General features: G+C 35.1%; 2 protein-coding genes across 4 annotated transcripts; both read left to right on the top strand.

The window, feature by feature from the left end:
• The first annotated feature begins 555 nt into the window (after positions 1-555).
• Positions 556-14,718, top strand: zfyve27 (zinc finger, FYVE domain containing 27). 3 transcript variants are annotated; one of them, XM_028456576.1, is made up of 14 exons: positions 556-864; positions 3,247-3,484; positions 3,561-3,631; positions 4,383-4,569; positions 4,784-4,879; positions 6,079-6,191; positions 6,302-6,420; positions 7,911-7,982; positions 8,319-8,339; positions 8,502-8,534; positions 11,556-11,697; positions 12,217-12,263; positions 13,103-13,184; positions 13,303-14,718. In XM_028456576.1, the coding sequence occupies exons 2-14, from the start codon at positions 3,249-3,251 to the stop codon at positions 13,371-13,373; spliced, it is 1,290 nt and encodes a 429-aa protein (XP_028312377.1). In that variant the 5' UTR covers positions 556-864; positions 3,247-3,248; the 3' UTR covers positions 13,374-14,718. The 3 variants fall into 3 exon arrangements, with proteins under 3 accessions (XP_028312377.1, XP_028312383.1, XP_028312392.1); XM_028456582.1 differs by lacking the exon at positions 8,502-8,534; XM_028456591.1 differs by lacking the exons at positions 8,319-8,339; positions 8,502-8,534 and having other exon boundaries at positions 558-864.
• A 1,149-nt stretch (positions 14,719-15,867) lies between these two features.
• On the top strand, positions 15,868-26,417 carry golga7ba (golgin A7 family, member Ba). The gene is made up of 5 exons (XM_028452129.1): positions 15,868-15,937; positions 21,318-21,443; positions 23,325-23,477; positions 24,760-24,861; positions 25,940-26,417. The coding sequence occupies exons 1-5, from the start codon at positions 15,926-15,928 to the stop codon at positions 26,021-26,023; spliced, it is 477 nt and encodes a 158-aa protein (XP_028307930.1). The 5' UTR covers positions 15,868-15,925; the 3' UTR covers positions 26,024-26,417.

The following is a 26,417-nucleotide window of genomic DNA, read 5'->3' as shown; positions in this document are numbered from 1 at the left end:
GTGCTTTGACTAAACATGTGGTGCTATATTTATCATTTATACTTAAACAAGATTCATTTGTGGAAAACATGGTTTTCTATGACCATTATTTATTGACCTGTTCAATGATTCCATATGTGTTTTATTCCTGAATTGGTTTGATTTTTTTTATTTGATTTTATTTTTTTTTCAATTCAAATTCAAGTAATCTAAATTTAATTAAGAAATGACAGTTGCATGAATTGCTAAAAGTTAGGGTTTGGTTTTTAAACAAAATAGTTAAAATGCTGAAATTTCTTATATTGTCACATACCTGATTATGTTTTATAATTTAAAAAAAGGTAATTTTTTTTGTGTTTTTGTTTCTTAGTTATGCATTTAATTTTCTGATTTCATATTAAATAAAAAGCTCCAGTGGTCCGCTGGTGCAAAAATTAATAAAAAATACACAGTGCCAGAAACAAATGTAAATAGTCAAAAATAAATTTGAAAACTCCGACACACTTGTACAAATTTGGAAAGCAATTTCGAGAACAGCGTAGTAGGTCACTGTAGTGGAAGGATGATCCCCACTGGGTGATCGATTGCTTTGGTCTTTCTCTTGTTAGCTCATCCTGCAACAAGGAAGCGGACGTATTGACAACACCGGGAAACGACAAAGACACACGGAGCAGCCATCCGTCACTTAACGCTGTTTACCATTTTTTACCACAAGGACACCGTTCCAAACTGTGCGTCCCACGGAAACCACTACCATGTTGAGCGGACGGGCTTGCTTCGGAGGCTCTCCCTTCCTCCGGGCTCCTGGTGGACCTGCTAGCTCGGCCTGAGCTCCACACCGCCACTGTCTCTCAGGCTGGCCGCCTCTGGGTCACACAGCTCCGGGTAAACACTCCGTATTCTTCAGCTTATATGTTATGGATACTGAGCTGCACCTGTCACGTTGTGCACGATAACAACTACAAAAAAGCAGAGTTTCCTGTTTGTCAGCTTCACATAGGCCACAGCAGTGAATGCTTGTTAGTTGCACACAAATTACACTTTTAAGCAACAAATAAAACGAGCCAAATGTGTACTTGGCAAACAAATGAGTATAAACGTAACTAAGGTAAAAAATAACATGTGTAACTTACATTTTCTTACTAAATATATACATGCTTCAGACAAAAAAAATCAAACTTCCGTGTGCAAATATATAATTTATTTAGATAAACTAACCGGGTAAAAAAGCAACTTATCGATTGAAAGGTATAGTTAATGTAAAATTATTAATTAATTAAAGAACAAAGCAGTATAGGAGCAAACAATAACGATGATTAAGAGAAGGACTCCAATCACACTGAGAATTTTTCAACTTTGGGGTCGGGACCCCATGTGGGGTCGCCTGGAATTATAATGCTGTTGCTTGAAATGTCTAGTAACTGGTTAAAACAAATAAATAAAGGAAAAAGTACAAATGTTTTACTCATTTTGGCAACCCTTTATTAATTATTATAATGATATGTAAATTTGGACGGACCTCATAATACTTAATTTGACCTAGTCATTTATTTTGTACTTATTTTGTACTTAAAGTGTGTAGGATTATTTTATTTTTTTTTGTATTCAATGTATATATGTAAATGATTTGTATAAAACTGTTGGAAAACGTTAATAAAAATAATTTGGAAATAAAATAAAGGTTAAAACGGATTAAAATTCATTTATTATTTTTAAACAATGTTTCAAGTACACATCACCAGTGTTGGGAGTAACTAGTTAATTTTTTAATGTATTACAGTAATATATTAATGTTTGAAGTAGCTCAGTACAAAAGTGAAAAGTTGTAATATATTACTAGTTACAATTAAAGTAACTGAAGATACATGCATATTTAATTTAAGTGCATATTTGCTTTGTTCTGTTTGCAATTATTTGAGGGAAAAAAGATGATAATTATAGTTAAATATAACTTATGGGGAACAAAAAAGAGCTTTTTGCTCCTGAAACAGCAGATGTATTTGAAAAAAAACTTGTTATTCGAACACTATCAGTGCAATATAATTAGTGTTCTGGACCAAAAGTAACTCATAGTAGTGTAAGTTACATTTTAGAAACAGTAATATTGTAATACAAATGTATTACATTTTAATCCCAGTAACTAGTATTGTAAATATATTACAAGTTTAGAGTAACTTACCCAACACTGCACATCTCAAACAATAAATATGAAATAACTGTATCCTGTACTTGGATAGAATAAATAGATAGATAAAATTCAGTAAAAAAAATGATCTGAGGTGATGCACATGTCACTGTGCACTAATGTTGGCTATTTGTAGCACACACAAGAAAAAAAATCTTTCAGCGGTCGCTTTACATTTGTGATGTCAAAATACGGTCACGACTGGAAAAAGGGTTGGTCACTAACCTCTGAATTAGTGGTTATTTTTGCCCTTTATATTTTTATTTGATTTTATTGGATTTATTAAGTTTATATTTTTCAAGGTGTTCTAATTTATATTTTTATTTCATTTTATTCAATTGTAGAGTATTTCTTCTGTTTAGGGCTAAAACTGTATGGCACCCATTGATTAATAATAAATGAGTCAGTTTTTTCTCATATTTAATGCTGCTGACTATTATTCTCTGATATCACTTGATCAAGCCTTTTTTAACATTCCACAGTACATAATAAGTAATAAAATGAATGTGTAATTTGTGCTGATAGCTGATCAGTAACACTTAACATCGGTATAGTATCAGAAGTGTTGTATCGGGGTGCCCCAAATTACAATGAGTTCATGTATTTCAACCTGAGTTTTAGGGGTGTGCAATTAATCATAATTTGATTACAATTTCAATTATTACACCCAACAATTACAAAAATAACATAATCGAGAAAAAAAGATTACCATATTAAAAATAATATAAATATATCTGTTTTTATGTTACATACATTTTATTTGCTAAATAAAACAAACTTCTACGATTTTGGACATCTACAAATAATAAAGCATGGCACGCACCGATTGTTAATACTAACTTTGAGTTGTTTATTTCAGTGGTACACATTTCATTCATGTTTAAAGAATATATTTTACATCGTTTTTTTCAAAAAATAAATAACTTTCTGCTTGGCAAATAGTCGTGATTTCAATTCTAACTAAAATAATTGTGATTATAATTTTTTCTATAATCGAGCAGCCTTACTGAGTTTATTCTTTGGGTGTTTTTTTAACATTACTGTCCTTTTCTAAGTCCCCCCCCCCGGTCTCTTTTCTACAGGAATGGCAATGCACAGCACAGGTGGTTTCCAAGACCCCCTCCATGCTCCTGGGGACCGGGGTGAGCTGGTTCACTCCCTGTCCAAAGACACAGCTGGATCCCCAGATGCCTCTGAGTTGGGGAGCCCCCGCGGCACACCAAACTTTGACCTGCTCAACATGGTTGTGTCTTATAAGAGAATGGCTTTGTTTCTGGAGCCTCTGTCGGATGCAGTGGAGGTCACTCGTTACGTGCTTGGGTGTGTGTGTGTTTATGTGCAGCCTGTTGTGTGAGGACCAAACTGTGATCACATGTTAACGCCTCTTTTGTTCCAGGTGGAAGATGCCTGTTTGTTCGCTGCTCATCTGTATAATCCTCAACGTCTTCTTCTGCACAGTTAGCGAAGGTACGTTAGGCATTAAGGATTATTATTATTTTTAGCTCTTTTTTGTGGTTTTAAAGTTACTTGAACTATTCGGTAACATTTTACTCGAAGTTTTATACATAAAGGCTGACATTACGCTGTCATTAGCATGAATAAAGTGTCATGAAGGCTGTCATTAAGTGTCCTTCGTAGGGCTAGACAATTAATCAAATTTTAATCGTGACTGCGATTTTGTATGCCATGACTAAATTAACCTGATCGTCTTTAATATTTACATTTTAAAATACGGGCTTTGCACTTCGTAATAGTATTCAGTTAGCCTTTGGTTCATTTTTTAAATTTTTTTTTTTTAATCTCAATTCAATTTTAAAGCTTAATTTTGCACTGTAAACAGTACACATATTGTTTGTTTAAAAGTAGTGCAATAAAATACAGATTTTTTTTCCCAATATGATAAATAATTGTGAATATAATTGTGATTACAATATTAATCAAAATAATCGTGATTACCATTTTGGCCATAATCGTGCAGCCCTAGACTAACCCTAACCCCACTAGATCCCTCCACCTAACCCAAAAAAAGCCGACATATTTTTAAAGGTATCATAATTTAGCGAAATGTGTCATAATTTAAGTGAATGACACTTAATGACAACCTTCATGACTCCTTATTAATGCTAATGACAGTGTATTGTCAGCCTTATGTATAAAACTTCAAGTAAAGCGTTAACTATTCTTTAATCTGTTGGTTCTTTGGTCTCCGTGGAAACAGTCGGTTGGTTCACTGTGACCGTGGTGGCGATTTCGGTGCCTGCTACCCTGGGTTACCTGCAGGACAGGTGTGGGGGCAAAGCCTCTGAAGCTGAGCTCCAGAGGAGGCAATATCACGCCGTGCACCGCAGAGACCTGCAGACAGTGCACCTCACCAAACAGGAAGCCATGCTGGAAGTCAAAGACCTGTAAGAAGAATGCTGTAACTATGGCTGTGCAATTAATCAAAATTAGAATACCATTTTGATTATTACACTCAATGGTTACAAAAACAAGTCAATATAATCGAGAAAAAACTATTATTTGAAAGAAAAAATATATATAGCAGACATGTTTGTATGTGAATGAATAGTTCATGAGGCTTTATAGCGTCTGCATGTGTGTATCCTTTGTTTCTTTCAGGCTGAAGCACCTTGACGACATGCTGTCCTCTGCTTGTCAGTCAGTAGAATCCGTTTACCAAGTCCTGTACTGGGACAATCATACCAAGTCATCACGGTGTGTATCTGTGTCTATAAATAAGAATAATGATTATATTAACTGTACCGTTAATATGGGCGACCGTGGCTCAGGTGGTAGTGGGTCGTCTTCTGATCGAGAGGTTGGGGGTTCGATCCCAGTACCTGACTATGTGTCGAAGTGTCCTTGGGCAAGACACTGAACCCTAAGTTGCTCCCAGTGGTCGACTAGCGCCTTGCATGGCAGTCCTGTCCCACTGGTGTGTGAATGTGAGAGTGAATGGGTGAATGAGCTGATATGTAAAGCGCTTTGAGACTGCTTCAGTGTGGTGATAAAGCGCTATATAAAATCAAGTCCATTTTTACCAAGTCCATTTACCGTATGTAGATAGAAAATAGGTTAAACTTTCTCAGTATACTGTACATGTCATTAAGGCGTGCTAGTGGTGCTAGCCAGAGTTATGGTCAATTATAATTGTAAATGCGTAATTGATAATTAATTGGAATTATGGTGTAATTATAATTGTAATTTTAAAAATCTGTTGCGGTCGTAATCATAATTAAATTGTAATTGAGTTCAGATATTTGACTTTGTAATTGTAATTCCCATGAAAATGCTATAAAAATTGTCATTTATAATTTAACGCAAAACTGCAGAACCATGTTACAGTTCTATGTACATTTGTACACATATCTAGTTAACAATTATTAGAATATGTTTCATATCAGGCTTTCCCACATTTTACCATTTTAAATTTAAATCGAGGTGTATACTGACACAAAAAAGGCTCAGACGTCCTCACCAAAAATACTAAAAGGCTATATTTTTATTGATTAGGAAGCAGAACAAGGTAACCAATATATAGGATAGAAATTAGATGATAAATATATTTTTTAAGTGTATTTTACAGCTGATTTACGACCCGCTATCATCAGAGATGCTAACAGAAAGCTAACACAAGAGGAAGTTATTTATTCCAGGCTCAGTAAATGTGATTAATTGTAATTGAGAACGTAATTGTAATTGACTTTCTCAGGATAAAAAATAATTATAATTTAATTTTAATTGGAGAAAATGCTGGTCACTGTTGTAATTGAATTGTGATTGAACATGGGTAATTGAAAACCTAATTGTAACTGAAAAATGTAATTGCCCCTAACCCTGGTGCTAGCTATACTGACCATCAGACATCAGGCATGAGTCCCTCTAAAGATCTCTCATTGTTGTTCTGCTTCCAGGTTCTATGGGGGGATGCTAGCAGTGGTGTGTCTGCTTTATGTTGCTCCCGTGGGCTGGGTTCTCGCCGGGCTCAACAGTGTGGTCTTTCTGTGGAACAGAAACTTTTGCAGAGGTAAGGCAGCCTTCCTTAAACTACGACCACTTCAAACGTATGGATTTTCTCAGCCATTAAGAGCTTTTTTTTAAATGTATTTATTTATTTGCCCTGTTTGGCTGCTGCAGTGTTGCTGGACCTAGGCAAGCTCTTTCACACGGGTCAGACGCAGAACTCTGAAGTGGTGTGTGAGGGTCAGGAACAAGGCAACATGTTGGACAGGACCCCAACGCCAACCAGCCAGGAGGTAAAATGAAGTTCCACTCGCTTCAGTCTAAAAAGAATCTGGACTTTTGACCAATTGTTCCATATTTATTCAATAGGCACACTGCACATTTATAGTTTGATAGTATGAATACTTTTTGAGATATGGCCATTTTAGAGAGGTGTCTGTCATGCGTCCTATATTTTATTGCATTTTCAACTTCCAATATCTCAGGAACTACATCACATAGGAAACTGAAATTTGGTATAGTAACGCAGCTCCACCTACTCTCTCAGAATATACAGAAACATCTGCTGTACATCCTATATGGTGGACATGCCAGCCACTCAAAATATGGAAAAAAGTTTGTTGGGGTTTCAGGCTCTAACATGTTTGGGTCTTCAGTAAACAACTTTGCATATGCCTCAGATCCCTGTAATTTGATAAGCTTTGAGCTATGACTGTTCACATCACTAATGATTAATCACAAATATGCATTGGTTCTTGTGTGACAGTCTCTTGAAATCCCCAAAAATACTTCATTTTTTTTCTTTTTTTTAAAAACTGTTTTTATTGGTTCATAACTATATGTGGGAATGTAAGAAGAAATCTGATCTCTTTTTTATATAGTATAAAGATAATTCTTTCTTGGGATATAAAACATTCTTTCTTTAAGTGACTTCTTAATTTTTATTTTGGAGCCCAACATTAGGGCTGTTTGACCAGTTTTTGGGGTTGTTCCAGCAAATGTAGAAACAATGGCATGAATCCATTATGCTGTAAACATTGAGTTTTGTCAATTTGTCAACAAATGTTAGAAAAAAACAAAACATGTTGGCAGCACGACTGGTCGCAGCGGTTTATAGATCTCCCTTTGTACTTTGGCCGCAATGTACATACTCTATTTATTCCTATTGTCACATTATACACTTTAAAAACAAATATTGTAAAGTTTTATATATTTAACTGCATTACACACCCAATTTTGCTGTACTTTTTGTATAATGACAATCAAAGGAATGTAATCAGGTTATGTTTTTGCCAGTGTTTGTTTTTCTGTTTGCAGGATTACATCAGAAGTGTTTAATGGATTTTGACAAAATTAATCAAAGACATTTGAATGATTCTGTTCAGTTTTGGAGGGGGTCCAGATCAATAAATATCATAATTGGCCGATCTTTATGAAATTTGACTCAGTTATGTCGGATTGGTTCCTCAATTACCCTACAGAATTTCATCTAGATCGAATCCAGATTGCGTATTTCATCTCTATTATTTGGGGTGCCTTTACATTTGGACCTACTGTATTGTTATTAATTGGGATATAAAGTCCTTCCATTTCTTTAAAGTGTGAATGATCATTGTACCATGATCAGGATCACTGATCCAGATAACTGCTAAGATCTGGCAAAGAGGATATTTGACGCTTGGCTGAGGTTTATGCTCTGAGTGCTGTTGTTGGAGGATGTTTTCATCTTATTAATTCTCATGTGGGTAAATTAGTCTTCAAGTGTGGGTGTGTTTGTTTTCAGGACTTTTCTCCTGGAAGCGTAGAGGAAGCGGAGGAAGCAGAGCCTGATGATGAATTCAGGGATGCTATTGAGGTAAAAACGACACTTAAAATGTTTCTATTTGATTCACATGAACACACAGTTACTGCTTTCAGTGTAATAAAGCTCTGTGTTGCTCATTTTCCACTTAACTTTGTCTATTATCCATTCAGAATAGGACTATTACTGCCTATTATATAAAATTAATATTACAGACATCACATCTGTCAGTTTGAGAACGACTGGCTTAAGGAGCAGAGCATTGAATGTGATGGCAGACTGACCCTCTGATCTAAATACCTCCACTACACTTATTGTGTAGTTCACACAGCATCGCAGCATGACAGTGGCTTTTTTTGTTTCTTTCTCTCTGCTGTTTTCTAAACTCAGGAACAGTCAGTTTCACTGCAGGTGAGTGTTGTCCCCCCCCCCCCCCCGTATTAAAGAGGCGAGTGCATGTTACTCTGTAACATCACAATATACAATGGACACATGAATGCTTTCATGTGTTGTTCGTGTATGTGTTAGTAATTTGTGTCTTAGAGGATAATCAATGTGTTTTGTGTTGTCCAGTTTCCTGATAAGGAAACCCCTTTGGTTTTAGTGGTAAGTGCATTTCCCTCTGTGGTTTTCCTTTCTACCCACTCATCCATCCTCCCGTTTTCCCTTCCATTTGTTAAATGATCCAATCAGCAGTGAAAGAATAGAACTGAATCTTCTTTTTTTTTTTTGTACAGTGAACAGGACTTTCAGCTTTTATGGCCAACGTGAGCAGCAACATTTTTCTGGCCTTGATTTTGTTTAAAGCTGCAACTCATAGTAGAACCAAATTCCAAACTTAAAATGACACAAGTTTTTTTTGGTTTGTTTTATTTGCTTAAATCAGTGGTTCCCAAACTTTTCACAGTCCCGTAGCCTTTCAGACATTTAATCTGAAGCCATGTACCCCCTACTTCTGCACACTTAGAAAACATAATAATCTAATGTCATATACAATGTAGCCCTACAGTGACATTTGTCCCTGAATTTTACTTATCCTGTTGAGGAATAATATAGAATAAAAAAAAAAAAATCTGTTAGAAAACAATAACACATCATATTCAGAATTATCACCCAGTATATTTAATTAATTAGCCTCTAGACATTTTCAGTGAGAAACTCTCTTTTTTTTGGAAGAAAGAAATCTCCCAAACTTTTGTTGGGAGATTTGTAAAATACAACTCGCTCCAACTTTAGTGAGTCTGAGTCTTAAAGCTACGGTAGGTAATTTTCTCTAGATACACTTTTAAAGTTTTTGGTTCAAATTGTCTCTCACCATTATTTCGGGGTTTTTTTTCACCACTAGAGGGCAGTCTTACAGAGACCAATGTGTGATTTGTGGCAATGCGTGGAGGCTCCTAACTTTGTCTGCAAGATGGATTCTCCTGGTGTTCACAAACACCAGAATCCATCTTGTGCTGCTCCTGCCCTTACTTTTTGTAAGCGAAACAAACCGGTTAGAACCAATCATGAGGCAGTGTTGTGGTTTTGGGTGGGATTTCTGGGTGTGACGAAGGCAGAAGCGTTGACCCAAAACTGGCACATGCACAACTGGAGGGAGAAAAACTAGCTGGGCTACCGCTATTAGCATAGCTCCGAATCAAAATAGAAAGATTATGAACGTGTGAAAGCTGCTATAAACTCAGTTTTTGAAGAATCCAGCATTTCCTTTTTGAAAGAGCAACAGCGAGAGACGCTTTGTTGTAAATTTGTTGACGGTAAAGACGTATGTTTTCACCAGTGGAGCTTTGTTGTTGTTGTAGCCATAGCAGCTTCTCTGCCATGTGATTGGCTATAACAAATCATGGTGGACAGGCGCTTCGCCCAATCAGCTTCAAGCATTCTGTTCATGTCCCTCCCTGGTTCTGAAAGGATTCACCAGACACAGAACCAGATCAATGTGGACAACTCGAGTTAGAGGAAGGGCTACACATCAATCTGGCTCTTGCCAAGTTAGGAGGACCCTGACTGCTGGTCTATTCATATCCCAGTTTCTGATGTTGTCACGCTGTTTTTAATTTCTAACCATATGCTCCCTATGATGTGTACCCCACTTTGGGAACCCAGGGCTTAAATGCACTGATCGCTTTTCCTTTTAGTGATGTTTATTATTTATGCGTTAGAGCATACTGGATACACAGGAGCGATGTTTAAGTGTGTTTTGTAAAGCAGGAGGACTGGAAAAGTGGTAATAACATATAATAACATAGATATGACGTATACTGCATGTGACTACTCAGGTTTGAGGGATTGAAAGCCATGAATCATACTGATGGCTTTTAACATTTATTTTCCCTCCAGTCATCCAACACTATGAAAACTACAAATTAAAAAATGTACAAACAATTCAGACACAAAGCACTTTTAATAACTAATGGCAACAAACATGAACGATTGATACTTAAAAGTCACATTTGCCTCTGAAATTGTACAGAATAGTTCTGTTTTTAGGACGTATCAGTTCCCTCTGTAGCCGTATTGTATCTGACCATAAGCCCACTGGTGCAATCCTTCATTACACTGTGGACGCGTGGTGTGCCCCATTCCCATAAATCAAAAACAGTCCACTTTTTGAAACCATATGAACTTAAATGCTTCACAGGAACCAAAAATCAAAAATGTGAACAATCTTGGCTTTTAAATTGCCTTTCTAGGCAACTGTGGGTTCATCCTGGTTAAACTGAACTCATGAAGTTTTGCCTCACCTGACAACAATTATCTACTGCTAATGTATTACTAGATACCACAGCACACCTTTAGATGTCTAATGGAGTCTCTCGGGAGTATTAGGGCTGTTTGGACAAAAATCGGCTCCACTAACTATTGCGAACATAATCACAATTTCTAGGCAGACTTTCTACGACACGCTGATGTGTAAATCATAAATATATGGTCTGCATAATGAGAAACACAAATCTTTAAGCTGCCTTTGGTGCAGGAGGATGTAATATTGTTTTCGTAAAATCTGATTGAATTTTCAAAACTCATTTTATTTGCCTTAAAACTTCCTCAATGTTTGCATTAGACGTAATCAAATGGCTTTTCAGTGGAGATTTTCTTAATCTGGCTGATTTTCTCTGAGCGATTTGAGTCTCAATATACTTCTTAACAAAGTAGAGTTTCTTGGAAGAAGTTGTAGTTATTTATATTTAAGATAAAGGCCTTTGTTAACTTGTTAATTATTCAAATAAACACTTTAAAAATGTATTGTATTCAGCTAAATGTATCTCAATGTCTCATTTAAACATTAAATCTATCATTCATTTTTAAAACTATATATTTAAATGAATATTTCTTTCTTTTTGATTTATTGATTGCCAGATGGTTTAAGTGTGTTAGTTTTCTATCTGTCAGAGGTGTCACATTAGCATGCATCCCGTCCCACCCACCTGTGCATGTTTTAGTCTTCTCAGCTTGTAGAATTAATATCTTGGATCAAACCATGCCTGTTTTCATTGCCTGTGATTTTCATGTCTTGTCAGAAATACTGGGTCTGCCATTGTTACAACTCCATACCACCCATTCTCTTGCATTGATGACGTGACCCTCATGAAGCCTTTGTGTTGTTGTGTTTTCTGTCTCTGTTAGGACGACGACGATGGGCCTCTTGGAGCACCAGATTACGACACAATCTCAGAAAACGGGCTTTTAAGTAGAAATGAACCAATCCGTAGCAAAGTGTCCAAGCTGACAGAAAGGCTGCGTAAACGATACCCGACTACAGCCACAGGTCAGTGAAGTCCTTATTTATCCCAGTGTTAAAACATAACAGGAGGCACATGTAATTGTAATTGTGTAATTGATAATTAATTACAATTATGACGTATTTGTAATTGTACTTTTAAAAATCTGTTGCTGTCATAATCATAATGAAATTGTAATTGTAATTGCCATGGAAACTATAAGCGTTAGGCACTTTGGTATTTGCTCCCGTTTTTCATGAGCTGAACTATTTTCTATATACACAAAATACCTATTTCTCACAAATATTATTTACAAATTTGTCTAAATCTGTTAGTGAGCACTTCTCCTTTGCAAAGATAATCCGTCCCACCTCGCAGGTGTGGCATATCAACAATTGTAATTTAATTGTAATTGGAAAAAATGCAGGACACTGTAATCGTAATTAATTGTAATTGAACATGGGTAATTGAAAACATAATTTCAACTGAAAAATTTAATTGTGTAAAACCAAGACACTTCCTATTGTAGTCGTTTTTGTGTTGAAATGTTTTTTTTTCTACTAAAGGAAACTGCTCTGGTTGCAATGCTGCCTTCTCAGTCTTAAAGAAAAGGGTGAGCTTTGAACACACACACAGACACACACACAGACACACACACAGACACACACACACACACACACACACATACACACACACACAAGGTATTTATAATAAAAAACATTCTAAATGAGTAAAACAAAAAAACGAAACAATATTTATACAAAAAGTAAAGAAACGCACAAAAAGGCTTCAAAAACACACAAAATAACTCCAAAAAACATATATTACAGAAAAATACACCAAACAATATGAAAATTACTCAAAAACTAAATATTTATGCAAAAAAAAAACACAAAATGCACAAAACTACACCAAAAAGATACAAAAATACACAAAATGACTCCAGAATCACACTACAACGGCAACAAAAAACAAATATACAAAAAATGCACAAAGAGTACAGAGTATGTACACCTCTTTGTACATCCAACCTTCAAACACATACTGACTGAGGTGAAAAGAAGCCTCTGAGACACACGGTCAAAGTGTTTCTGCTACAGGACAAACCTGGGCCCAAACTGTCACAACCTCATTTCAGAAAGTTGTGGGTCCGCAACAGAGCGCGCACGAGCGCAGACACTGTTGTGCGTCAGAACATATATGATATGTGAGCACATTAAATGTATGAGATGAATCTGGCTCCAATTCACCAGCTCTTAAACCTCACCATGGTGTGTTAGTTAGTGCACCAGTGCATTCCATTTTTTTATTAAATCACAACCTTTGCGCCACTTCCCAAGCCCCGTTTTTTTGCGTAAGCACGCTTTATAAACAAGGTTCATTATGAATCACGTCTTTTTTTTAATTGGCTCCAGCTCTAACCTGATTACCTGAGGTATCTTTGTGTTGCAGAGGAGCTGCAGTAACTGTGGCAACAGCTTTTGTTCCCGATGCTGTTCTTTTAAAGTTCTGAGATCTTGTATGGGTGCAACAGGTAAAGCATTATTGTAGTGGAAGTATTTTGGCTATTTCTGATGTAGTAAAGTGTTCAAACTGCATGTGGTTTGAAAAATAATCCACTTTTTTCCCTCTTGTTTCTGTTTTTTCTTCAGCTCCAGAGGCGCAGAGAGAAACGGTGTTTGTTTGTGCTGCCTGTAATTCTGCTCTCATCAAGTTGCATTAGCGCGGCTTGTTTTATTTCTTGCAGAAGTTGATTCACTGTGTCCTCTTTAATTCTGTCATCGATGCCTTGACCTCATGTCACGGGCTTCACATGAAGGCAAAGTACCTCCCATATGCAAATCCAAGACCCCCCCCTCCTCGTTTCTTCTTCAACTTGTTTTAGTTTTTGTTATGTATGTAATACGTCAGACTTTTTTTTGCGTGTCACTCGGCAGAGAAATGACTGGATCTTATCAGCACTGATAATATCCCACAGAGCACAACAAAATTGATACCATTGGACCTAGGATTTTGCCTTTCTCAGCAGTGATAAAACCAATGCACGTGTATTAACGGAGGTGAACACTCAGCTCGTTTGAGTAGCTTTTAAGTGCGATGAAATAAATAGAAACCCTTTTTTCTCTTATCCATATCGGGAATAATTTTACTTGAATGTTGATACATTCTGTCCCTGTGTTTGACCAACTGTACTTTTGTGGTTAAGTGGGTTTTTTTTTTTTATCTGCGTAAACAAAAGCAAAGCTGCACTTTAGTAAAGCTGTAGATTGTAAAAACTGTATAGTATCCTCTAGGATTGGAAAAAAAACGGATTTGGTTGGTTTAAATTCATGAAATTCTCTCAAAAAGGTATTACAAAGCTATTAAATAGATTCCAACTATTAGGTCATACTTTTTTTTTTTTTTTTTTAATAAACTGTTGCTCAGGGGCATTTATAATGACCATATCTTATTTTATAGGGACACTCCAGGCACTGGAATATTCATGTTTACCTGTCTAGCACATTCACAGTGTAATTCTAGCTATTTCTGACTGGTATGGGCTATTTAAAAAAGGGGAAGGAAGCTTTTGAAACTTGTGAAAAGTTGTGTAGATCCTGTTTTTAAGACTCTTATCGTTATTTAAATCCATGCTATCATGTTTTTTTTTTCTTCCCAGTTCTGTAATTATTTGTCAAATTATACCATACAAGCATGTTTTACCCCAAACTGGATATGAGTCAACTCTACTGGACGACTGGCTCATCTGAATGAACACAAACTAATCATCAGAGCCTCAAAATTCTAACATGGACGTATGGATGTGGAGGGTTAGGGGTTCAACCCTGTGAGAAGATCCTGATCGCAAAGATGTAATGATTGAGACACAGATGATTGTATCTCCTTTGCTTTGGTTTTAATTATATATGTTAACAGTTTTCTGTGAATTGTTCTATATCTAATATATTTAATTTAAAACTCAAAACAGAACATTGTTGTTTGACCTAATAACATTTTCTGTATATTTCGCCCCTGTTTTAATGCTACAAAAAGAAATGTGTAATTGGAAATAAACCTTTTCAACCTTTTATTATGTATTTTAATCTTTTATAGTATGACTGAGGCTCAATTTTTTTCTTTCCTATTTTCTGGGAAATTTGTGCAATTTATTTATAACCAATATTTCTGCTGGTTTTTGTTGCTTAAACACATTTTTGACTAGTTACAATACCTTACTCCGAAGGGTATGCAATGGCAATACGGGGTACTTGCAAGAGGGGAAAATTAACAAATAAAAGCATTAAAAATGTGGGGTTTTGTTTTTTTTGTTAGAAATGATAATCATGCTAAATATTACCAGCAACTCACAAACCTACAAAAAAAACACACAAAATAAGAGAAAAATATACTGAGTAATAAAAAGAACAGACAAACTACAAAATGTCACCAAAAACACACACACACTAAGAGAAAAATACCATTACCAGCAACACACACAACGACAACAAAGACGCACTAAATGAGAGGTAAAAAACACACAAGATTGCTCACAAAAATAACAGAAACAACCAACCAAATGACACCAAAAACAAACCAACTCAGAATAATTTAAATAATACCAACAACACACAAAATAAGATATAAATGCACTGAATAATAAAAAGAACAGACAACAAAATGACACTAAAAACACAAAAAATGATAGAAATTTATTGGATTTTTAACATATTCTTTAAGGAAAAAAGAACAAATGTTTTACTCAATTTGGCAACTCTATATTGATTATTATAATAAGTACATTTGAACGGACCTCCTAATACTTAAGTTGACCTAGTTATTTATTACTATATATGTACTTAAGTGTGTGCGGGATTTTTTGCTTTATTTATTTTCATTTTTTTCTTCCGTTTTTGTTTTCTTTTCTGTTTACATTCACTGTATACATGTAAGTGATTTGTATATAACCGTTGGAAAAATTGGTAATAAAAATAATTGGGGGAAATTTAATTTTATTTTGAATACAACATGAACTGAAAATACAGTTCTTGGTCCCACATCAGGACGGAGATGACGTAAATAGTCAAAACTATGACATAAGTCTATTCTGGAGGCACTAAATACAGTTTTATTCCACTTATTTACAAACAAGATTCTTTCAAATGTGTCTTTAAAATTCTGAGCAACAGGATAAGGTTGAAGTGAGCGTCATTACGTCATCGCTCCTTCAAACGGACGTCACTCAGAAGCCCCGCCCACCTTCTCTTCATGTCTCACTGAGCGATTTCAGATGAAAACATGGCGACAGAGGTAAGTCTGTCACGGAATGGGATAAATTAAAACCCCCCTATAGTTACTGGAACATTAATTAATAGAAGTAACATTTTAAAAAGCAGGCGTTTTGTGTTGGTTACGGACAGTGAGGGTCTGTGGGCTGGTGTCTGTCTCAAATCACGTCCGTGTCCTACATCCTCCTCCTCCTCATTATTATCCCAGTTTAACTTCACTAGGTCTGACATTTCTATGATAGAAACTGGTATTTAGGTAAAATAATAATAATTGCATGAATGCACAAAAGCATGCCAACCCTGTGTCTATGGTGTTCATTCTGTGGTGGTTGAAACTGACATTGTTTTGTGCGCAGTGAAGCCTTTTTAATCCGGGTGTGTAGGGGTGTGGGGGGGGGGGGGGGGGTTGAACACCCATTCAGCACCATGGACAGTGACCTTCCTCACTGTTCTCCATCTGTGTTGTCATCAATGGAAAGTAGGGCTGAGCGATATGGCCCAAAACTCATGTTGATCTTTTTTCTCTCTCCTATAAATGGCGATATATACAATATACAGTCGTCCCTTGTTTATCGCGTGGGTTACGTTCTAAAAATAACCCGCAGTAGGCGAAATCCGCGAAGTAGTCGGCTTTATTTTCTACAATTATTTTACATGTTTTAAGGCTGTGAAACGCCTCCCCACACACTTTATACACTTTTGTCAGACAGACGTCGACATTGTGGGTTTTGTCGGGGAGAAAACTTGCAAATGTACAGCACTTCAGAGTGCGCAGGATCAATACATTTTCCCAATCGCTTCATGTGTGCGTTTGAAGCAAAGCCCCGCCCACCAGCGACATCCAACTCGGTGAGTTTCACTGCCTGCTGAAGAGAGGAGCTGTGCTCCTTTTTCTCCTCTCATAAACACCAGTGGAAAAATGCGGCTAATGCTATGCTAGCTCAGTGCTACAGAGAGAACTTTTACCTGCTACTACCACCTCCTCACTGATTCTCCTCCACGCCAAATCCTTCCTAGTCTGGTCCGGGTTATAAAGGCTGTGTCATACAGCTCCAGGTGGTCACACACAGCTTCTACTCCATGGTTGAATGGGTGAACAGACCGGTGTCCGTGTTGACGACCTGACGTCATCGTCAACAAATGACGGGCGGATCGGACCGCACCGCTGCACAGGAGAGATTTAGCATCTGGGCCGTTGTATGTAATCTGGTCGTATGGACATTTCGTGACGCATCTGGTGTGAACGCAGCAGCCAATCGGGATGCAGAACACAATGCGCATTGATACACTGTAAAAAAAAAAAAAAAAATGCATGCAAAATTGCACTGTAAAAAAAATCTGCGAAACACTGAGGCCACGAAAGGTGAACCACGTTATAGCGAGGGACTACTGTACATCTCGATAATTTTACTTCATATGAAGTCTGACCAGAAAGACAAGTCAATGTTAAATCTGCTGATGAAAAATGCCACTCAGGAACATTAATTAACAAACAAAGCCAAAAGTGGCACATATTGTGTAGCTTTCGCCTCTTAACGGACAGCACGTATGAGTGAGTTCTGTAGGGGAATGTCTGCGTTAGGATGCACTCATAAATCCATCTAAACTGTGCTTTTTATGCTGTTTGGAGAAGTAGCAAAAAGCAGCGGACGATTCCTAAAACAGGTATTTTGATGCAAAATAATAATAATATACATCAATATAGGCGATATTGTAATTTTCTATATCGCCAAAATAGAAAACTTAATATATCGCCCCGCTCTAATGAAAAGGAGTGGCTGACTAGTTTTTCATGTATTAGAATATTTAGATGAGATTAGACTAGGGCTGGCCGATATGGACCAAAACTTATATCTCAATATTTTATCTCAAAATGGCAATATATACGATATAAATCTCGATAATTTTTTGTCATATCAAGTCTTACCAGAATGATAATTCAGGGTTAAATTTGCTGGTAAAAAAAGCCTCCCACGCACATTTATTAATGTACAGTTACACAAAATGTGCCACTTTTGGCTTTTTATCCTCTAACGGACAGCACGTGTGAGTGAGTTCTGTAGTGTGGCTTGTTTAGGGGAAGGTATGGGTTAGAATGCACTCAGAAATCCATCTAACTGTGCTTTTTTTTAGTGCTTTTCTGAGAAGTAGTGAAAGCAGTGACTCCTAAAACAAGTGTTTTTAAACAAACAAACAAAAACAAACAAAAAAAAAAAAAAAATATATATATATATATATATATATATATATATATTGATATAGGCGATATTGTAATTTTCTATATTGCCAAAATAGAAAACGCGATATATCTTGAAACTTGATACATCGGCCAGCCCTCTCTACATAATATCGCACACCAAAAATATTCAAATTATATTATTATTTTCACAATATACATTCTGCACAAGTTTTATGTTTACAGTTTATACATTCACATCCAACATACAGTATATACATACGTACACATATATACATACATACACATGAATGTATATGACATGTACTTAATATTTACATTATACTATTTCATATTGACGACACAAGTTTCATCAATTAAATTTAGAGTGGCAATCAATAAATTAGCACAAAACTTTTATTATGTTTCAGTGTTAATATATTTTATACCATTATATACATATCATATATTATTGCTGTCCTAGGCAACATTTTTGCTCTTCTTTCTTATACTTACTAACGATATATGATTTAAAAAGTTTATGTTGGTGCTTTGTTTTGTTTCATATTTTAGTTCCATAATTTAACCCCTGCAATTGTTATACTCACCCTCTTCACTGTTGTTCTCACATATTCTAGCTTAAAATGTAGTTTTTCTCTTAAATTATATTCCACTTCTCTAAAAATATTTTCTGCATTAGATTTTATAGAAGATTTAGAAAGAAAACTAAATACAAAAATGCAAAAAGGAAAATTACGGTGGAAAAAAAAAAGATATTGGCCAAGATAACAGTAGAAAATATATAAATAAGCAGTAAGTGGGGTTTTACAATGAGTAATGGGTTATGTTGCTTCACTTCAGGTTGATTGAAGTGTGTCATTAATCCAGTTTGCTCACATTGATCTGTTTGCAGACATTCAGTGTCTTACTGCTTGTACATCCCTGTGTGTGGTAGATAGATACTGTGTCCAGTGCTGGGCTGGGTTCAAACAGTCAACAAGGCAGAAAAAGAGTAGACACTGAGTCACAGAGTAATCAATCACTAACAGCAGCACATACATCTATATTAGCCACGTATTGATGAATGGATATCAGCTATGTCTGGGGACTCATTCACTAGACACTGTATCTAAAAATGCTCCTGTAAACTGTCTATGGTTAGCAGTGTTCCAATCACTGTCCATCACTTCTATGGAGGTAGATTTGTGTCTTTATTATTCAATAATAAAAAAAATACTTTTCAATCAGAAAAATAATAAATCAGTTCACGAGACTGCTGCACAATTTCCTTTGGGATCAATAAAGTATTGATCTATCTATCTATCTATCTATCTATCTATCTATCTATCTATCTATCTATCTATCTATCTATCTATCTATCTATCTATCTATCTATCTACTGTATCTATCTATCTATCTATCTATCTATCTATCTATCTATCTATCTATCTATCTATCTATCTATCTATCTACTGTATTTATCTATCTATCTACTGTATCTATCTATCTATCTACTGTATCTATCTATCTATCTACTGTATCTATCTATCTATCTATCTATCTATCTATCTACTGTATTTATCTATCTATCTACTGTGTCTATCTATCTATCTATCTATCTATCTATCTATCTATCTATCTATCTATCTATCTATCTATCTATCTATCTATCTATCTACTGTATCTATCTATCTATCTATCTATCTATCTATCTATCTATCTATCTATCTATCTATCTATCTATCTATCTATCTATCTACTGTATCTATCTATCTATCTATCTATCTATCTATCTACTGTATTTATCTATCTATCTACTGTGTCTATCTATCTATCTATCTATCTATCTATCTATCTATCTATCTATCTATCTATCTACTGTATCTATCTATCTATCTATCTATCTATCTATCTATCTATCTATCTACTGTATCTATCTATCTATCTATCTATCTATCTATCTATCTATCTATCTATCTATCTACTGTATCTATCTATCTATCTATCTATCTATCTATCTATCTATCTACTGTATCTATCTATCTATCTATCTATCTATCTACTGTATTTATCTATCTATCTACTGTGTCTATCTATCTATCTATCTATAAATAAATATTTTCAATCAAAGAAAAAGTCTTCAAATGTTAAAAATAAAAAACATATATGGGAAATTGAATATATAATTACATTTGAACACTTTTTTTTTCTTTGATTGAAAATGTTTTTATTTTTGGATTAAATAATAAACGCTAAGTATTACCCATAATATAGCCCAAATACTAAAAAGACGACTTCAAGAACAAAAAATATTTGCAATAAAAAAAGATTACTTCAATAAAAAAATAAAAAAAACATTTATAATCAAAGAACAAAAGTCTTCAAATATATATGTATATACATGTTTTACATTTCAACACTTTTTTCTCTGATTGAATAGATATATTTTTGATTGAAGTAATGTTCCTATTTGGAACCACATACATCAGGGTTAGGCAACTGGCAGCCTGGGGCCCAAATTAGGCCCTGTGTCTAATTTTATGCGGCCGCCAATGTAAATGTACAAAACGATAGAAAAGTACACAAAACAAGAGCAAGAATACATAAAAAAAAAAAATAGAAGAATTTAAACATTAGATTAAAAACAGGAAATGACAAGAGAAAAACACAGCAGATACTACAAAAATGAACAAAATGACAACAGTAATACACAAAATATACTAAATTACAGAAAATGACAACAAAAGCACAAAAAATGACTCTGCAAACCCACAGTACTAAAGAACAAGCAAAACGACAACAGAAATACACAAAAATGACTCCAAAAAAACGCAAAATGATAGAACAAATACACAATATGACTTCAAAAAACATATATTTTACAGGAAAAATACACAAAAGGACCACAGAAATGCACAAATTGCCTCACAACGACTAAGACCACAACAAACATACACAGAATAACAGAAAAACACACAAAATGACTATAAAAAAACTATCCTGTATTAATGCTCAGATCGCTCATTATACTAAATGCTGACATGAATGTTGATCATGTGGCCCTCCGGTCAAACAAACACATTTTTGTGGCCCCGCTGTGATTATCATTATCTATTACTTTAGTGTATTTTGTCGCCTGGATTCAGCTTTTAGTTCCACACAGATCCAAAAAGCAGTAAGAATGCATGTATGGTTTGATGTGTTGAAATGTGTGTTCTGTCCTCAGTTCCATAACCTGCAGGAGTTGAGACACAGTGCATCTCTAGCCAACAAAGTTTTCATTCAGAGGGACTACAGTGAAGGGACCACATGCAGGTTTCAGACCAAGTTCCCCTCTGAGTTGGAGAGCAGGGTAAGAATTCTTAAATGTTCCCCTCAGACTTTATCTTTAACTCTGGACTTCTGTTGTTGTTGAGTTCAATTGTACGGAAATGTGCAGAAATTACAATTTTTCCAGCTGAAATTCATCATGTGTAACCCTGAAGGACTAAAATATATATATATATATATTTACTGAAAACTATTTTAATAAGAGTGCAAACCTCCAGCAAATGTCAGTTATCTGGATTAATGATTCTGATCGTGGTACCATGAGTATTCACACTTTAAAGGCTTAGAAGACATTTCTATCCCAATTGATATTGATACAGTATAGGTTAAAATGTATGGGCACTTCAATTATTATTATTTTTAAATAGCAATGAAATGTGTGATTCGGGTCCAATCCAGATGAAACTCTGTAGGATATTTGAAGAACTGAGTCAAATTTCATAAAGACGGGTCAATTACAAACTCAGATATGAATTTTTGAAATTTCGTCATTGATGAGAGATAGGGATGATTTGATATTTGAAACGGATCCAGAATCAATATGTTATGGAATCAGAACAGTATCATAATGATTTTCACGAATGCACGTGCTTTGTTTCACAGTCGTATTTCAGATTCACAAATGCACACGATCCATTTCACAAATATACATTTTTATGCAAACTTGTAATATAAATTCTGAAATGCACACGCTCTACTTCACAAATATTATTTTACACTTTAATATAAATCCACAGATAATGCAAATTGCCGAGTGTGCATTTACAAACTGCTGTGAAACCTCTGTGTATTTGTGAGAGAAATGTGTGTGCGGTGAATTTTGAGACTGCCCCAACGTCGCGGGTCAACGAACGTCACCATTGGGTGATAAAAGTGATTGACAGATTCATCAGCCAATCAGGTGTGTTTGCTGACATGCCGTCTCTTCTGCCATTGTAGTTTAGTGCGTCTTGTTCTTGTTTGAACGCGGCGCATGCGCCCACACATCAGTAGCTCTGCAATTGGTTTAAAAGTGTGGAGAAAATGTAAGAAGCCACATGATTGGCTGAAAGCAAACACACCTGAAATGTAAATGCACATTCAGCATTTTGCATTATCCGTGGATTTATATTACAAGTTTGCATAAAAATATATATTTGTGAAACAAAGCATGTGCGTTCGTGAAAATCATTATGATCTTCTGATTTCATACTTTATTGACCCGAATCACTTGCAAAAATGCTGGAATCCTTTATGGCACATGTGTCAAACTCATGGCCCTGGAGCCAAATCCGGCCCTTTGGAGCATCCCATTGGGTCCGCATGAGAAAGTAAAAATGAATCATTGTGTAAATGAAACTCAACAATATTTACAGGGTCTCACAGTTTATCTGATGCTTATATTGCATGATTGCAGTCATTTTTAATTGAAAAATCCTCAAAATCCTTCAGTTTTCCTCAAACTTTTACAAAATATTTCCCTTTATTTAATAGAAATTGGTCACAAAATCTAGGAAATTTAAAGTGAAGATCCTGTTGGGACTGATATTTATCACTTATTGCTTGGATATTATCGGTTTCTCACATATTTATCATTTTATTTATATGTAGAAGTGTAAACGAGGCACCATATGACCATGATGTTGAAATTACTCATTTTTCTACATAAAATCTGTGGCCCATTTGAGATCAAACTGCTCTGTATTTAAAAACCCCTGAACTAAAATGAGTTTGACACCCCTGCTCTTTGGTGTAAGCCATGTCTATTTTTGGTTCAAATGTTGACAAAATATGTTTGGTACTTTGAATGTAATCCTGCTGACAGACAAAGAAGATTAGTTTAACTTTCTGTAGTGGTTTTAGTTGATAAATGATTCACATCTAGATTTTTACAGTTTTTTTTTTCTTGACTTGGTGTCTCCAGATCGAGCAGACGTTGTTTGAAGACACCGTGAAGACTCTGAACAACTACTATGCTGAGGCAGAGAAGATCGGGGGACAGTCCTACGTGGAGGGGTGTCTCGCCTGTTTCACAGCGTACCTCATCTTCCTCTGCATGGAGACGCGCTATGAGAAGGTTAATGAGGCGCTTTATTGTTTTATTGTAACGTATGAATGGGAGCGTCGTATGGACCGAGGTTTGTGCCACTGGAAACTTGAATAGTTGGCATTGAATTTGAAAGTAACAACTTTAAATTGAATTTACTCTTTTGAAACTGAATTAGTAACTTGAAACAGTATTTTTTCATGATTAAAAAAAAAAAAACCTCATGCAGTGAATCTGAATTTGAGAAGCAGAAATATATATATATATATATATATATATATATATATATATATATATATATATATAAAAAAATTGGAATGTACTAAGATAAGGATTGGGGTCAATTATAATTGTAATCATGTAATTGATAATTAATTACAATTATGGTGTCATTATAATTGTAATTTAAAAAATCTGTTGCTGTCGTAATCGTAATGAAATTGTAATTGAGTTCAGATAATTCACTTTGTAATTGTAATTGTATAGCGATTGTCAAATATAATTTAACACAAAACTGGAGAACCATGTTACAGTTCTAATTACAGTTCTACACATACAGTATGTAGTTGACACTTATTAAAATATGTTTCAGATCAAGCTTTCCCACATTTTAGCATTAAAAAAAATTAAATCTAGGGTTTACTGACACAAAAAAGGCTCAGACACCCACACCAACAATATTAAAACCTGTATTTTCATTGATACTAACAAGGTAACCAATAAATAGGAAAGAAATTAAATGCTAGATATTTGTTTTTAGTGTATTTTACAGATGATTTAGGACCCGTTATTGACCGTAAGCGATGCTAACAGAAAGCTAACACAAGAGGAAGGTTAACTTTTATTAGGTTATTTATTTCTTGTTTATTGTAATTGAACTTTAGTAATTGAGAAACTAATTGTAATTGGAAAAAAAATGCTGGTCACCATTACCCTGATTGAACATGGATAATTGAAACTGAAAAATGTAATTGACCCCAACCCCGACTAAGATTAATTTTTAATTCAACAGGAAAAACACAATTTTAAGTTACTACCGGTAATTCAGTTTCAAAACAAAATTCAATTTCAAGTTGTTACTTTCAAATTCAGTTTCTCGTGGCACAAACCTCGGCCCATAGTGTCGTCCCAGCGTCTCTGTGGTTAATGTGACTCTTTAAAATGACGGTCATACATCATCGTGGACCTCTCCCAGCTGTCGCCTCATGTTATTTTTAGTAAGTGGTGGAGCTGACAGACAGCTGACCTAGTTAGAAGTTATAGAAGAGGGATGGATCATCTTCATCATCTTCATCATCTCTCTGTTCTTCAGGTGTTGAAGAAGATAGCCAAGTACATCCAGGAGCAGAATGAGAAGATCTATGCACCCAGAGGTCTTCTCCTCACAGATCCCATTGAAAGGGGAATGCGTGTTGTATCCTTGGATTGTAGTTTTTATTTTTCATTATTTTGACTTTGCAGAAAAATCAACACAAGTTTGGGTGATACTAAAACCTGGTACTGCTACTGCATGCGCAGGCTAAAATATCATTGTACCAGTTGTTAGAGCTGCTATCTTTACCAGGGAGCAAATATTTATTCCTGGTTATTGTTTTACAGAGTTTTATTTGGGCTTTATGTTCCAGCCATGAGTTCCTACTGCTCAGCAACACTTGGAAACCAGTTTATCTATTTATTTTTTAATGATCTAACCAGCTGATATTTACACTAAAAAAAGACAAAACTGACTTTTTTTTTAAAATAATGATTTTTTTTTTGTTACATTGTTCTTATTGTTAGAAAAACATTATTATTATTATTATTATTATTATTATTATTATTATTATTATTATTATTATTTTTAAAGGTTACCTCATTCAGATGTACGTATGTGTTCATAACAGGAACTATGAACAATAATAAAATAATATTCATAAACTTGTAATAGGGCTGGGCAAAAAAAAAAAAAAAAAATCAATTTAATCAATTTATCAAATTTGTAGATAAAAACGATTTTTTTTTTGCAAATTCAAGTTTAAAAAAAAAAAACGAATTTTTTAAATTTTAATACTTTTTCCCACCACAGTTTTTTCAGACTGTTTCACGTTGAATGACAGAGCCTCATTTATTTTATTTTGGGATTGTTCTATACATTTTAACTCTTGAGGACAATCACAGCAATAAAGTTGCTCTTATCTGATGTCTGCAGTAATTTTTAAGTGCATAGACAAAAAAAAAAAAAAAATCAAAAATCTGATTTTTCTTTAAAAAATTGGAAATTTATTTTTTTTTAGGCAAAATCGCCCTAACTTGTAAATATGCAGTAGGAACTACTCACTGGTAAATAAAGCCCTAATAAACAACCATTACAGCCTGTGCATCAGTACGGAGCAGAAATTACTGTTCCCAGGTTTTAGTATTAAAAGTTTATCATTAATTCAGTCAGTTTTTATTTTTTATTTCTTATTAAATAACCCAAAAAACCTTTTTGCCACTTAACTTCTTTGCACCAGGTTGAAATTTCCATCTACGAAGATCGAGGATCCAGTGGATCCAGCTCGGGAAGCAGTTCTGTGTCGGGGAGCACTACTCGATGACCAGCTACGTCATCAAGCCACGCCCCTCAGACCTCGAACAGCAATACCGCTCCAGTTCAAACGCTACACATTCTGCTTTCACATCGCATTCACCAGCTATTTGTCAGCGTTTGGTTTGCTTCACGTTTTTACTGTAAATACTTTGATTCGTTCATGTCTACCTCACAATGAGTGGTGTTGCTATGTGTGACCCTTCTAATGAAGCTGCTAGGGACGGTAGTTGTATTATCAGATAGACATAGTTTAGGTCTCATACATCAATACATCAAAGTATTTGCTTGAACAAAAAAAAAGGTTAAATTGCTGCTGAAAAGTTTGTTTTATTGACATTGTAGAAGTTTTGCGCATTGCATTGTGGGATTTCCTGTAGATGGATTGATGCATAGAAGTGTTT

The sequence above is a fragment of the Gouania willdenowi genome, chromosome 1, assembly GCF_900634775.1.
Source record: "Gouania willdenowi chromosome 1, fGouWil2.1, whole genome shotgun sequence".
In the NCBI taxonomy this organism is placed as follows: Eukaryota; Metazoa; Chordata; class Actinopteri; order Blenniiformes; family Gobiesocidae; genus Gouania; species Gouania willdenowi.
This window is presented reverse-complemented; position numbering and strand designations above follow the sequence as displayed.

Coding starts and splice junctions, on each gene's coding strand:
- zfyve27 (XM_028456576.1), top strand. CDS start 3,249: ATGGCAATGCACAGCACAGGTGGTTTCCAAGACCCCCTCCATGCTCCT. Junction 3,485..3,560: donor GTCACTCGTTACGTGCTTGG/GTGTGTGTGTGT, acceptor CTTTTGTTCCAG/GTGGAAGATGCCTGTTTGTT. Junction 8,535..11,555: donor AAACCCCTTTGGTTTTAGTG/GTAAGTGCATTT, acceptor TGTCTCTGTTAG/GACGACGACGATGGGCCTCT.
- golga7ba (XM_028452129.1), top strand. Junction 21,444..23,324: donor CCTCTGAGTTGGAGAGCAGG/GTAAGAATTCTT, acceptor TGGTGTCTCCAG/ATCGAGCAGACGTTGTTTGA. Junction 23,478..24,759: donor TGGAGACGCGCTATGAGAAG/GTTAATGAGGCG, acceptor TCTGTTCTTCAG/GTGTTGAAGAAGATAGCCAA.